Source organism: Emydura macquarii, unplaced genomic scaffold (assembly GCF_026122565.2).
Source record: "Emydura macquarii macquarii isolate MOO-44397 ecotype Brisbane River unplaced genomic scaffold, CSIRO-AGI_Emac_v2 contig_1390, whole genome shotgun sequence".
Classification (NCBI taxonomy): Eukaryota; Metazoa; Chordata; order Testudines; family Chelidae; genus Emydura; species Emydura macquarii.
The window spans coordinates 11,526,042-11,540,778 of NW_027131527.1; the positions used below are offsets into that span (position 1 = coordinate 11,526,042).

At 36.7% G+C, this 14,737-nt stretch overlaps 1 protein-coding gene across 1 annotated transcript in view; it reads left to right on the forward strand.

Annotated features, from left to right (window-relative positions):
* Positions 1-14,737, forward strand: part of TET1 (tet methylcytosine dioxygenase 1) — an 84,757-nt gene that overhangs the window by 52,028 nt on the left and 17,992 nt on the right. The window contains exons 7-10 of the mRNA XM_067552637.1: positions 7,994-8,202; positions 9,596-9,746; positions 12,536-12,625; positions 12,982-13,119. Coding sequence (XP_067408738.1) covers positions 7,994-8,202; positions 9,596-9,746; positions 12,536-12,625; positions 12,982-13,119 — 588 coding nt within the window. The remainder of the gene's footprint in view (positions 1-7,993; positions 8,203-9,595; positions 9,747-12,535; positions 12,626-12,981; positions 13,120-14,737) is intronic.

The window sequence follows — 14,737 nt, forward strand, 5'->3', positions numbered from 1 at the left end:
AGCCTTTAGCTCCTTGCTCCATGTCCCTCCTTTCCATGCCACCATGTTGCTTTCCTTGCCACCATCACCTCAGTGAGAAGAGTTGGCAAACTTTATGTCTACATCATCCCAAATTAACTCTTAAAGTATTTTTGGAATTTCACCTTAACCAATCCATTCACTTATATGTATTTGTTCCAAAACTGCATGCTTCTGCAGAAAAGTGAAGACTCCACTCCCTTGATGTTCGGCAGGCTTTGGCTTTCTACCTACAGAGAACAAAAACAATCAGGAAATCTCTGAGACTGCTCATCGCTATGACAGAAAGAGTCAGAGGACATACCATCTACTCCCAGAGAATCTCCAAATGGATCTCTGCCTGCAATCTACTCTATAAGCTTTCAACCCCCCTATGCCCATGGTGTAAGATGTTATTCCATCTGAGCGAAAGCAAGAACTATGGCATCTCTTCAGGAGGTACCCCTCCTTGACATCTGTAAAGTAGCAATGTGGGGCTCCATTCACATATCTATCTGCAGGACAAAATGTCTTGATGCAGGATTCTTCTGTTGATGCCTCCTTTGGGATGGCGGTACTCTGCTCAGCCCTACCATCTACATCCTTGCACCCTCCTCCTTTTTGGGTACTCCTTGTCAATCATCCACAGTGGAATACAATAGGGACCATCACTCAAGAAGAAAAAGAAGAAAGTAGTAGGAGTAGTAGTAATAGTAGTAGTTACTTATCTGCAACTGGAGGTTCTTCAAGATGTGTGATCCCTATCTGTATTCCACTATCCACACTCTTTCCCCTCTGCTTCAGATCTTATCTGATTCATAGTAGAGAAGGACCAACCCATCCTTTATCTCCTTGGTCAGGCGCACGAGGTGAGCTAGGGTGCACGTGTGTGCCAGTGGACACTGCTTTTAAATTCTCTGACTCCACACACATGGTGCGCATGTGTAGCCCCACAGTGGAATACAGATGGACCACACATCTCAAAGAAGTTCCAAGTAAATAACCTCCTCTTACTGCTTAGTGTACCTATCTCAAAGGGGTATTACAAAGCATAATTAAATTTTGTAAAGCACTTTGAGATCTTACAAATAGTGCTATGTAAATTCAGGTTATTAGTGATGATCATACTATGCTAGCTTTTCACAGATAGTCTGCTAGTACTCTAGAGAAGCTTCATCATAGGTCCAGATAGATTAATTAGTTTTTTAACATCTCTGTGTCTAGGTGAGCATAAAGAGATACCACATATTAGCAATGGAAAAGATAAGAATTTAACATGATTTAATAGATATATACAGCAATTAAAGAGTGAGGGAGCAGACGGGAGTGTGCTTCCACTTCCGCACCCCCTGCTATCACTGCTTTGTAGGAGTAGCATCCCCTTCTCTTTGCCTGAAGCACTGAGCAGTGAGAGTTCCCCTTCCTGTTTCAATCTGCTTTAACCACTGAATTTAGAAGAGCTGATTCTCCATTGCTTTGCACCTTTTGTAATCATTTACACCTGTGCAAAATGAGTGCAAAGTAGGCATAAAAAGCTATCAGATCAACAACATAATGTTTAGCACCCACTTTGCACTTATATTGCACCGATGTAAATTAATATAGAATGTGCAAGGCATTGGAGAATCAGATCCTGTGAATGAGGTAGTTGGGAGATTCTGACACAAACAAACTGTTCATGCTGCTTAGGAGAGTCAAACAAAAAAACCTACAAATTAGGAAATTGTCAGTAAACAAGCAATTCACACAGAACAAACATATATAAATATAATAGTGAACAGTTGGAATGTTCCCAATCTAAAGCCACTTAAACAAAACAAAAAGAGACATCTATGCGTTTTTATGGGAAAACAGAGAGAGACAGAAAGAGGGAGGTATGCAGTACCAGAGCAGGTTGGTGGGACAGGATAGGGTAGATGAAACAGCCATAAAGAGGACTTGCTGAGTTATGTGATTTTTTTTTTGGTCCAGTAATTTCCTGTGTTCCCCTATTTTACTTGCAAGTAAAATTTCATATTTAATTGATTATTGTGTCCCATTCATGCTATATTTGAGTTTTAACTGATCCATTTTGGTAATCTTAAACAAATTGCAAAGTAATCAATCATTCACATGACAGTTCAGCACCTAAGTGTGATGTGTTAAGCTTCAACCAAAAAACCTAATTCTTACCTACTCACGTACTTTAATTCATGCACATGCTAATTAGATAGATTGGCTTATTTTAAGGGACAATATACATCAAGTAATTTTTATTCACAGAGAACTTATTCCTTATTCCAGAGTTCCTGCCAAGGGTTGAGACAGTTACTTCAACAATCTAAAAGAAATAATTCAAGTAAGTAGAACTAAAGCATTTGCACAGTTGAAGCAAATTGCACTAATAGCATAACTGAGCTGAACTAAGAAAGAGCAAAGTCGTTTTTATGAGCGTCTCCATATAACTTTTATTCTTGAGCTTTTTAGCAGCAGTGTAATTATGTCATGGTTGGGAAATGGGCTTTTCCTACTGTTTCTATTATACTTTTTAGCTTAATTGTTGGAGGAAGTTCTGGTGTTTTGTGATATAACCCTTTAGTAATCCCATTTTACTTACTGGGCCATGTATTTCCTGAAGAAAATTATGCCCACCTCTACCTTCATTAACTTTTGCAAACATTATGTTGAGCTATCATTTATTTCATAACAACTGTTTATCATAATTTCGCTCTGACCAACAGGTTGTTGGCTCATCATTACCAAGAAAGTCTTCCCCTATAATAGTTTATTCAATAGAACATCTTTGTTTTAGCTAACTAAAAGATTAATTATTTAAATAAGACCTGACAATCTCCTCTAGTGTGGTTAGATAGAGCCCATGGATATAACATAATAAATGAGAGCAGGAGATGGAACTCATTTAATTCTTTAAAATTAAAAGACAGTGTCATTTAAATTTCACGTTTTGAGATATACGAAGTATAAAGCATGATTCTTATAATCGGTGATCCAAAATAAAACATGCTAGTTAGGAACAACGTAAACACAGACAGACTGAAATAGTGATTTTAAAAAATGTGCAAATGAATATGTTATTTCAGATATCTAAATTTTTACATATAAACAGTAAATGTGAATTATTGTTTCATACATACCGTTTAAATTACAAAGTAACTCAGTACAATGAAAACCAGCTGCAAAATACTGTGGAGATCTGACATCTTAAGTAGTGCGGGACTAGTAGGTGACAAAATGCAACACTGAAAGTACAAAAAATGACCAAAAAAATCAAGCATATTGTATGTAAGATACCTGGTATAGTTTTGTGTATACATATGTACGAGCATAACATCAAAACTATACGGAATGAGTTGTTGGTCTCAGTTCAGTCATCAGTGGTTGTTCCTAGAAAAGGCTGTAATAGCAGAGAGACCAATGATTGAATGGTCATACTGACTCAGTTAACCCTCATGTCCAAAAGTTGCCTTTTCTAGGACTTATGGATCAAGTTGGCAGGACACTTGGGAGGGAAAGGGAAGGGAGTTGGTCCTCTTTGCTGCCTGTACTTAGTCTGAGACTAGGAGTTTTCAGTCTGCAGGGTTTAATCCACCACTTTTAACAAGTACTAGATTTCACTTAAAACATTCAAAACACATTTTATAGTATACAGTCATTGTAAACTAGGCAATTTTCTGATGGGTGTAAATGAATACTTATTACAGTTATAGTTTGGCCAAAATGATCTTTTGAAAATCTAGCCCTAAATGTCTGCAAAATGTCATCTTGTAAAATTGGGAAGTTTTTCAGTTAGAACGTTGAAAAACACCTAAAACCATTGCAAATCTGTTTTATTGACTATATTATTGCACTGACTAAACCACGCATCCATCTTAATAGTTTTAAGTCATTTGCTAAACAAATAATTTGGGTGTAGGCTTGATAGTTTGTATGCCAAATCTCAGTCCAACATAAAATTAAAATGGCAATTGAAACCCTTTTAAAAGTTAATTGACATTTTCATTTGTTTTCAGATAACACTGGCAGTACTTTTTCCTAGTTTTTATTGTTTTCTGTTTGTTTGCATTACATCTTTTATAATAAAACCTTAAAAGTCTTAAAATTATGTTTCTTTTCCTAACAGCTTTATCCTTTCACATCCTGTAAATATTGATTTCCCTTCTCCCTCTTCTATACATTAAGGAGCAAAATTAATCAGATGGTAGCAACAGATTAACTACTTCCTTATTTTGTCCATTGCATCACCAACCTCATGAGTAATACCAGCAAAGCTCTTGGGAGAGGGTTTGCCAGCTAATTTGTACACAGTCTGCAATCTAGAAAGCAAATATAGCAGCTTGTTTTGATATGTTTGTTGCATATTTTTTTTTAATGTCCTGTATACATATGGTCCAATGTAAATAATAAGTAAGCGGGGATTGATTTTAAGCATTTTTAATTACAAATTCATATACAATTGCGAGCGCAACTATCCTATACTGTACAATAGTAACAATCTACTAATTCCATGTGCTCTGTTGAGGAGGACCATCACAACGAACAGATGCACCAACACAAAATATAGAAAATCAAATGAGCTAGTGTGGAAGGCAGCCAGGGAGGATCCAACTGTAAAAATATCTGGAAGCAAAGTGGTGCAGAAGGAATGAAAAATCCTAAGAAATGCAGTTACAGATAAATGGAAGGAAGCAGTTGTCTTACCAAAGAATACGAATAAGAAAATGCTGCTGTGACTAGTTTGGTAACTGAGGGGAACAGAGGAATTATAATAATGACAATATTATGACCTGAAAGGCAGTGTGTTGTTATGTGGTTTGGGGATCCAATAACGGTATCACATTATCTACTGCATACATAATGAAGCAAATACCAGCAATATTTAACAAGTATGATGGCTGTTTAAAGGAAACTGTACTTTATTTTCCTGTCCATCATTTTTTCTGGACTGTACGTTTGGAGTTTAGAAATGTATGAGTGCTCACAAAGGACAACTTTCTTTTGTACTGAGAAACTAAGCTTTCTCATACCAGTTATGAGAAGCTTCAGCAAGAGAAAAACTAGGGAGATTAGAAACATCATTTTTTCTGTTGAACAATGACATTACATTTCTCTTCTCTTGATGAGGTTGAAGAACTGTATTTTTAAAAAGTCTATAAAACATTAACTTTCATGAATTCTAAATTATCTGTATTGTGTATCAGGCATAATAGTCTTCCTATAAAAGCTTCCAACCTGACCCAAATGGAAGATGAAGTATTTTCCTACTTTTGTTATTTTGCCTTTGTAACACATAGTGGTTGCTTAGTCACTAGCAGGAACATTTTTTGAGGAGTGATACCTCAGAAGTAGTTAGTTGACTTTTTGTTTAATTTAAGGTATATCAGTGTTTGCTATGTGTTTTTATTCAGATCTCACTTTAAATGATTTGTAGTTGTCTTTCTCTTAATACAAATGAACACAGAGCCTACTTTTTCCAGCTAAGCTTGCAGTTTGCCTCTGAATCCATTAATGTTAAATCTGTTCAACACTTTCTGCTTGTTTGTGAGTTTTCGGGGAAACTGCAAAGGTGGCTGGTCCCCAATGTTAACTAGTCAGAATGCTTCAGATATTGATATTTAACTAGGTCAAGGATCGCGTACTACAGCTAGACTCGTGTGGCAATAACAAAGAGGCTGGGTCATTGACCTGATAGGCAACCCACATGTTGACCCAGACATTAAAAGTATCATATGTGCAGGTGAAGTCCTCTCGCCTTTTTTCCTTTGCAGTCCATCAACATTATCTGACCCACATGCTAAATGTGTGGGTTTTCTGTGTAATGTAGTGTAATGAATGCTTGTGTTCTTATATATTATTGCTTGTATTTCTGTTGTTTCGTCACATTTGTCAGATGATCCTAGCTAGTACAAGGGGGTAGTCAGGTGAATAACCTGGTTGATTGATTCACTGACTCCCACAGATACTGGGGAACTGGAACAGAGTATCGGCAGTTTAAGGGTCAGATATCTGCAACAGGTGGGTTATACCTACCTCTCAATAGTTCAATTTTGTATGTGATTGGGCCATGAAGGAGAGATTCGTCCCAGTGTTATTCACGAGAGGTCCCAGCTCCTACTACATGGTTATTTAAGCTGATGAATGGGGCCTCAATCCTTTAGTGCAGGGGTGTCAAACTCACTGATGGTGGCGGGCCACATTTTCATAAACTGCACTTCAGCAGGACCATGCCCTAGGAGCAATACCCTCTGCTGAAAAATTCGGGATGTCTTCCTCTTTTCGGTGGCTGCCGTCAAAACTCGCCGCGTTCAAAACTCGCTGGCAATGTCCTCCGCCGACAAATCTCTTAAAGTGGCAATGCCATACGCAGAGAAATGTCTTAAAGTGGCACTTTCAGCGGCAGCACGACTCACTTAAACTGGCCGAACGCGGGCCGGATCAAAAAGGTTCGCAGGCCGCGTATGTTTGACACCCCTGCTTTAGTGGGAATGGCAATGCTCCATGGAAAGACCACAGTAACCCAGCAGTTTTATCTGGAGAATACAAGTCCTTGCCAACCAAAATTTAATCTACCTATTATTTAGTATTACTTTATTTGTTATTTATTACATAATATATGCAAGTGTATTCATACACAGACTAGAGTGCAATGTAAGCAAATACCTAATGAACAGATAGAGTAGGATATCAAGCAAATTTTTCCCTAATTTTGCAGGCATTATAAAGTCAGTAGTGCTCCTAATAAATTGTTATTATTTGTATTATTATAGTGCCCAAGAGCCCTAGTCATGGACCAGGACCTCATTGTGCTAGGTGCTGTACAAACACACAACAAAAGGATGGTCCCTGCCCCAAAGAGCTTACTATTTAAATACAGAGGAATTGGAGGCATCTTTTTTTCCTTTTTTGCAACATTAGTAGTAAAATGACCCTGTATTCTGTCCAGTCTTTGGTACGTGGTATTGAATGGGTGAATTTGGCTAAATTACTAAATTATGTCACCACAGAACACAATCTAACTTCAGTTCTCTTGAGAAGTTTTTGTAAGGCCTATATTGATATAAACTACATCAAGGAAAAGTCTTACTCTTAGTTTTATTGCAGGAAGGGAGAAAACATTGTACTTTTCATTGCTTTCCCCTAATTATATTATCTCTAAAGATGGTGTGGTAATAACTGTAGAAGCTATGCTAAAATACTAATATATGTAATTTTGTGGTAAATTATTTTACATACTTTTATTTTACTTTTTAGTCTTATCAGTACACTATCAATTCAGAGATGTTAGGTTTTCAGTGGATTGATTATACCAGGATTGTCATTTTCTCCTATACTTTTTTTCTTCTTAACCCATCTTCCTGATTGTTTCTACCTAATGGGGCACAAAAGAGACTTCCTGATTTCTTATACAGACCAGAGTGCAATGCAGAAACGTGCCACAGAAGAGGATAAGATATGGTCCTCTTCAGAGCCCATCATTGTTGGGACCTCTTTGGGAAGCAGTAATTTCTACTAGAATGTTTCAAGTCTAGGCCCTTCCAGCCTAGAAAATAGACATTCACAACGAATACAGAATGATTAAATAATATTAAGCTTGTGATATAAATTAGTTAAAGTTAGGAAGTTCCAAGTTTATAGAACCTTAACTTTGGCTCTTCTTGTTTTTGGTAGCTTGTTTAACAGTCTGAGGGCTAAATTTTGTTGTTAATTAAATGCACGCAATTTGCATTGAAGTTAATTGGACAGGTCCCAAAAATGACTCTTGTTGACTTTTCAGTGTGAGGAGTAGGTATGTAGCGGAGGGCAAAGTTTAGCCCTCAGTGTTATTGAAGCATTTTGTTTTGTTTTTGTTTTTGTTTTGAATGTAATTTATTTAGTAATGCATAAAAAGATGATACAGTGAGCCAATAGGGGTGGGTTTTTTTTCCAGCAACGATGTGGCATTAAGATCTTAGAAATATTTCCTTTCCTAATCTAAGAATGAATAAAATGATTCTTGCAGGTGATACGAAGAAGTAGTGATGAGGAAAAGTTGCTGTGCTTGGTACGTCAGCGTGCAGGACATCACTGCCAAACTGCTGTCATAGTGATTCTTATTTTGGCCTGGGAAGGGATTCCTCATCTTCTGGCTGATACATTATATAAAGAACTGACACAGAGTCTCAGAAAATATGGCTGTCCCACAAGCCGTAGATGTGCATTAAATGAAGAGTAAGTGAAGTTCATAGTGTCTGTTTATTTTCTCCTTATTTTGTATGTTAGTCTGCAAGAAAGGAACCATATTAGATTTAAAAATCAAAATAAATAAGCTTATTTAAAAATACAAATTATTAGGTATCATCTTAGTGTGGTGTTCAATTCCTGTTATTCGCTAAGAGCCAGACTATGTACCAGATATGTATGTGCTAAGAGAGTACAAGGACTGCTCCCTCTATTTGCACCCCAGGCCTCTCATCACCCAAAGAGATGGGAACGAGGTGAAATGTGATTGCCACCCTGTACCAGTTTTGGCTGGACATGAGTGGAAAGCACACTGCACCTTCCTGAGAAAAAGCATAATATGTCCACTCACTCTTTGTGCTGAGATGCCCAGAAGGATTGCATCTTCTGGTGGTACAGTTCCTCCAGGATCTTCCCTCTCAGGCAGTGTGGCTCTACACCACCACCAGTTTCAAGTCATATCAGATACAATCTAGCCTATAATGTCCCTAGGTGGGGTGTTGTTTTAATTATTTGTAACACTTTTTCAAGCTCTTTTGTAAATGGAAACTTGTAAGTATCTTACACTTTTTAGCTAGTTGTACCCACATTTTATATTGATTTTGATTTCTCCTGATTGGACTGTTCTGTTGGTTTGTTTGTTTGTTTGTGTTTGTTTTTTAAGATTGTCATTATTTTGTATGTTGCAACATTTGGCTTCTGAAATAAATGTAGATACCAAGATACTGGAGGGACAGTGGAGGCCTCCTACTCTGTGGGGGGTTTTTTCTAGGCAGAAATAGAGCGTTCTTTAGTAGTTTTGTCCTATTCCACATACTCGCCTTGCTCAACTGTCTCCACAGTTCTCCCAGATACCCACCTATAAAAAACTGCTTTTACAAGCAACCATGGCTCAACCATTCTCAGAATCCTGTATTCTTTCTGGGAGCAACTTAATGGGTTCATCTATGTTAGCTTGCTTTCATTTCAAAATGTGGATCACTTTTGATATTCAGGTTCTACCCATAATCAGAGCTATGAACAGTGTTTATTGGGATGGGGGAAAGCCGTAGTAAGAGTGCTTGCATTTTTTAAATTAGTCAAAGCTGGAGAAGTCAAAATTACATTAATGTGGGAATAACAAGGAGATATATATTTTCATGTTATGTAAAATTTTTGGGGCTTGTGTTAAATTGGGAGTGACTCTTTAAGAACAGTAAGCCAATCAGACATTCATAAAGAGATAATTATTAGCAGAAACAAGTGATTGAAGGTTTCAGATATATTTATAAATTATTTCGTTATTTTATTATGGATGGAATAGAAGTCGTGTAAGTAATCATGTGTGCCTAAAGAAAGTTTCTATTTTGCCAGCTGATTGTTATGCGTGTTATCTGTCTTGTAGCCGCACTTGTGCATGTCAAGGACTTGATCCTGAGACTTGTGGAGCATCATTCTCCTTTGGCTGTTCATGGAGTATGTATTTCAATGGCTGTAAATTTGCCAGAAGCAAAAACCCCAGAAAATTTAGACTTCTCACAGATGATCCTAAACAAGTAAGTTCTTTTGCTGAAAAGAATTTGATAAGAGTATTTAGAGAACTAGTGCTAGAGTCTACAACTGTCCACTCATTCAGTTACATACACATACGTGCCCAGTTGCCTGCGCACCCTCCCCTTCCCCCACAGAACTTATAAGGCTACCTTTCTCACCACTTGATGAAAATTCAGTGTATATAATGTCTAATGTCTATGTAATGTAATGCCCTAAAAATTATTCTCACATGGCTATTATGTGTCTCTTGATTTGGTTTCTGTGTGCAGGATTAGCATCACTGTATTTTATTTGTGTTCATATGAAATGTTCATTCTGTGTGAACATCTAATAGAACAAAACAGATTTTTATAAACAGTAATACCAGAGTGTGACACCTTGAGAAAGCTTGTTACAGACTTCACTCCTAGATGTTTCTACATTGTGTCCATTCACTCATTGTGACTAACCTAAATAAAGAAGTATAAAACTCTGTTGGACACCCCAAGGTTGCACTCCTGTGGTACAATCTCCCTGGCTTGTGTTGGAATAAAAGAATGGCATCCCATTCTGCCCCTTTCATACTGCTGTCTTCCCAGCTAATGGACTGATGCTCCTATCTACCATGTATAATGGACTGGGGTTTTTTGGGTACCATGCCTCCACAAGACACCCATGTCCTTAAACATGATGCAGTCAAATAATTACTGTTTTATTATTTCATGTGAACATTACTGATGAGGGACAGCTTGTATAGCATAGGAAACAAAAATTGATTATACAAAGAGTACATACTAAAAAGTGTCTAATAGATTTGTTTATACTGTTGGAAAGCTTTTGGCGAAGAAAGGTAAACACCATTCAACTTACAAATATCCACTCTTAAAAATGACAGCAGACTCCTGTCTTATGCAGTGACATGCTTGCTCACCCAGCATGAGAGAACCTGAGAATAACCTCATGGTCCCTTTTGCTCTGATCTTAGCTGTCTCCAGCCTCACTTCGCTCTGGAGGGCTGAGGAAAAAGATTGTCTGCACCCTGGCCAGATAACCTGATATGCTTTAAAATAAATATTGTTTAAACACATCATATGTAAGTTGTCCTTACTCTTAGTTAATTAGATTCAGTATTTACTTGGTTTATTATCTCATCAATGAACCTCTCCTCCTTCCCTGTCCCATGCCATGGCTGCCAGAGAGCCCAAAGCTCCAGCTTCTTCAAATTCAGATAAGAAGGGTACTTTCATGCTTTTTTGTGCAGTTTTGACATTCATTCCTTCTCAAAAAAGTCAGCCTTGAAAAACCCAAATCTTCTCTATACCACTGAGGCTAAATATTTCCTATAAGTGCTGCATTTTTCCACCTTTCCGTTCACAGACATGAATTTCAATTAGTTTAGATATCGTATGTTAAAAAAATTACAGGAAAAAATTCAGGGGAAAGTCATATCACAAAGCCTTTATTCCCTTCATTTGGGCTTGTCAGTAATTCTAACTAGTGGGTATTTCTTCATCTTAGCTAAATGTTGGATATTGATCATTTTGCAGATGTCATAAAACTAGGAGGTATAGCAAATAAAGAAGAAGATAGATTCAATGTACAGAGAGATTTGGATCGTTTGATCATTTGAGGCACTGGACGGAGTGAGATGAGGTTTAATGTAAAGAAGTGTATGATAATACATTTAGGTAAGAATAGCATATAGTATAGATTTAAACTAAAGATCTGTTAACTAGAATACAGTCGAGAAGAAACATGGGTTAGCTGTAGATAACAAATTGATTATTGTATGAATTCACAGTGATGCCATTATGTAAATATAATACAACACTGAAAAGTGTGTATGTGTGCAGCTACACATGCACACTCAGAAGGAAAAATCTTGTGCAGAACATATCAAGTTATAATGCTTTGCTGCTTTGTTATGTGTTTGTAAGGCTGCAGTTGGAATCGTGCAAAAAATACACAATTAAAAAAACTATGGGGAGCAATTTTGGGGCAAATAATAGGGCTTAAATATGACCCCATCATGGAAAGGTTCCTAGTTTATCAAATTTTCATATTAATCTGTCTCTATGAAGAAAAGAACCCTGGCCCTGTATTAGAAATCTCCTTAGTCCCTGCTCTAACTGAGACCTCTGCATCTCTCCAGAGGCACTCAGTCACCATCAGATATAACCATCAAGATCTGTGGTGCAGCAGGAGGAACTATCTTCCAAACAAGAGTTTGAAAATGATGTACTAAACTGGTGGGATGACTCTGCAGATATAATCAGCAGTAATCAGTAGGATTTTTCAGATGGAGCAAATCTTTTATCAATTTAAATCAAAACAAGTTTCCACAAACAAAAACATAATAAAAAGATTCCCCAACATGGGGGTTCTCCCAGTACTTATCACATGAGTATGCTAGCCTTCCCCCAGGCATTAACTCCTTTCTGTCTCTGGAATAGCCTGTTTATAGCTCTTCCTCAGACTATCTGTGCAAGTGAAGGGGAAAATGGAACTGAAGTTAACCCCTTGTGTACCAGGGACGAAGTAATGCTCCTGTCCACTAGCAAAAATGAATTGTGTATTACACTATTTGTCTGACTTTTTTTAATTTACAGTGTTTTTAACAGTTTTGACACTTTGACGTGTCAAAGAGCAGGTTTATTTTAAACACAGGAAATAGAAGTCAAAAAAATAAAACATAAAATTGAAGCCATGTTCATTTTGAATTTCCTGACTTTGATGGTTTGTGTCAGTACCTCTCCAAGCTGGGTTAAATGTTCTAAGTAAATTATAACTCCGTAAATGCTTTTGTCTGTAGGAAGAACATCTTGAAAATAATTTGCAAACTTTAGCTACTGATGTGGCTCCAGTTTATAAGAAACTTGCTCCTGATGCTTTTCAGAACCAGGTAGGTCTGTGAGATTCAGGCAGTAGAATTGTAGAACTGGAGAAAATGTCTTCCTGACCCCAGCTGCTGGACAGATTATGCCTTAAAGATTAATTACCCCTGTAAATTATTTTGTAATTAGAGAATTTTTATTATTTATAATTCTAATTCTAATAATTATAGTCTAATAATTCTTTAAATCTGACTCATGTCTTATAGTGAATGTCATGTTAATTACAGGTTGCACAAGAAAGTATTTACTTTCTGATAAAGCAGTCTACCTGATTACATTTATTTAGTTAAAATGCTTTTGTGTCCCATAGAGTCTGAAGTTGCTCAGTGTCCTCTCTAAATAAACCTAATTATTTTATTTTTAGGTAGAAAATGAACACATGGGCCCAGACTGTCGGCTTGGATCCAAGGATGGTAGGCCTTTCTCTGGTGTAACAGCTTGCATAGATTTCTGTGCCCACGCCCATAAGGACACACACAATATGCACAATGGAAGCACTGTGGTATGTACATATCATTTTCTCATTTGTGCTGTTTTATGTTGTGATTTTTAAATGCTGCTTTATTTAGTGATACATTTGCATGAAGTTTTTAAGGTGCTGAAAGATTACTGTTTCTTTGTATAAATATTCACAGGAGTCAGGTGTGTTTCTTCATTATTAGCCTGCAGAAGGCATGTTTTCATTTTAGTATTTTGCAGAGTAAGAAAAGTAAGGGTGCAATCTGGCATAAAATACCTTCAGCTGTCCCAGATATACAAGCCATGCATGCTCAGTCTGTCTCAGGACAGATAACCTATTCAAACTAAAGGTTTGATGTCCATAGTGAAATAAAAGAAACATGCCCTGCTGCTAAGAATTGCATAAACTCCTGCAGAAGATCTTATGTAAATTAGCTTATCTGTAACACTTTTATCACTCCCAGTTTTCAAATTTACCAACTTCTCCTTCCTTATCACCATGGTGCCTGACAGGCTGCAGGCTGTTGAAGCGATTGGTAGGAAAATAAACAAGGTAATATCCTGGGGTATATGCTGGAGTTATTTTAAAAAGTCTTTCTGGTATTAATTAAGGGGAATAGTCTCCCATTGTCTGAGTGTCACAGTGTGGAAGGAATCCCTCTAGTTATCATTCTTTGGTATGTGGTTGATGCCATATATGTTCATTGTATGATTAGTGAAAAAGTGAGACAAGGAACACTGTTTCTACTAAATGATTTTTTAGAAAATGAAGAACTAGGCCAGAAGACAGATAAGCTCAAAACAAAATAAATCCAAGAATGCTTTTGTGACTATATTGTTATCAGCAGTTTGAGCTTTAATTACCAGCGCTTTCTGCATAGTTAGGATGCTTTTATGAATGTCACTGGAAATAGCATTCCGGAATAATCTCAGTATCAAAAAAATGTATATGTAAAACCTCTGTGTTAATTGGGATTAGTGTCTTCTTCAAAAACTGGAAAATTAAAATTTAATTTAATATATTCCTGTAGTTTAAGAAATATAGCCCAGTCCAGCACAGTACTAGAGCTTTGTGCCCAGCATTAAGTGGAGAGTAGTCCATTCACTTCACTGGAAGTACTCACATGCTTAAAGTTAATCATGTGCTTAAGTGCTTTGTTGGAATAGGGATCTCTGGCTTTAAATCTGGAAGCAAATTTAAAGTCAATCAATGGACAGCAATCCTAAATTGACTTGTACTGTTTTGCTAATAGTGAATGTCTCAGATAAGATTATGAAATAGCTTATAATATAATTAACAAAACATATTTTACAGAATAATATAAAGCTAATAGGCTACTAAAGTACATACATTGTAAATGTATTGAACTAGAACTTCCCCAATATGGAAATTCAGAGGAAAGATTTAAATATTCACAATTTGAAAATGTGTCTTACCTTTGGAGACTAAACTGTGTATTTGACATTTGTATGTTAATACAACTTGAATATGTCTAAACTAAGATTATTTTGGTTCATGCAACATTACTTCTTATTAAAAGACAATTAAATGGAACTTAAGTCTACCATTAACTATTTAGGAGTGGACCCTAGAAAGAGAAATAATGATGCAAAATACAGTGTATCAGAGTAGGAATTGCTTAGATGAACTTGAATCAATA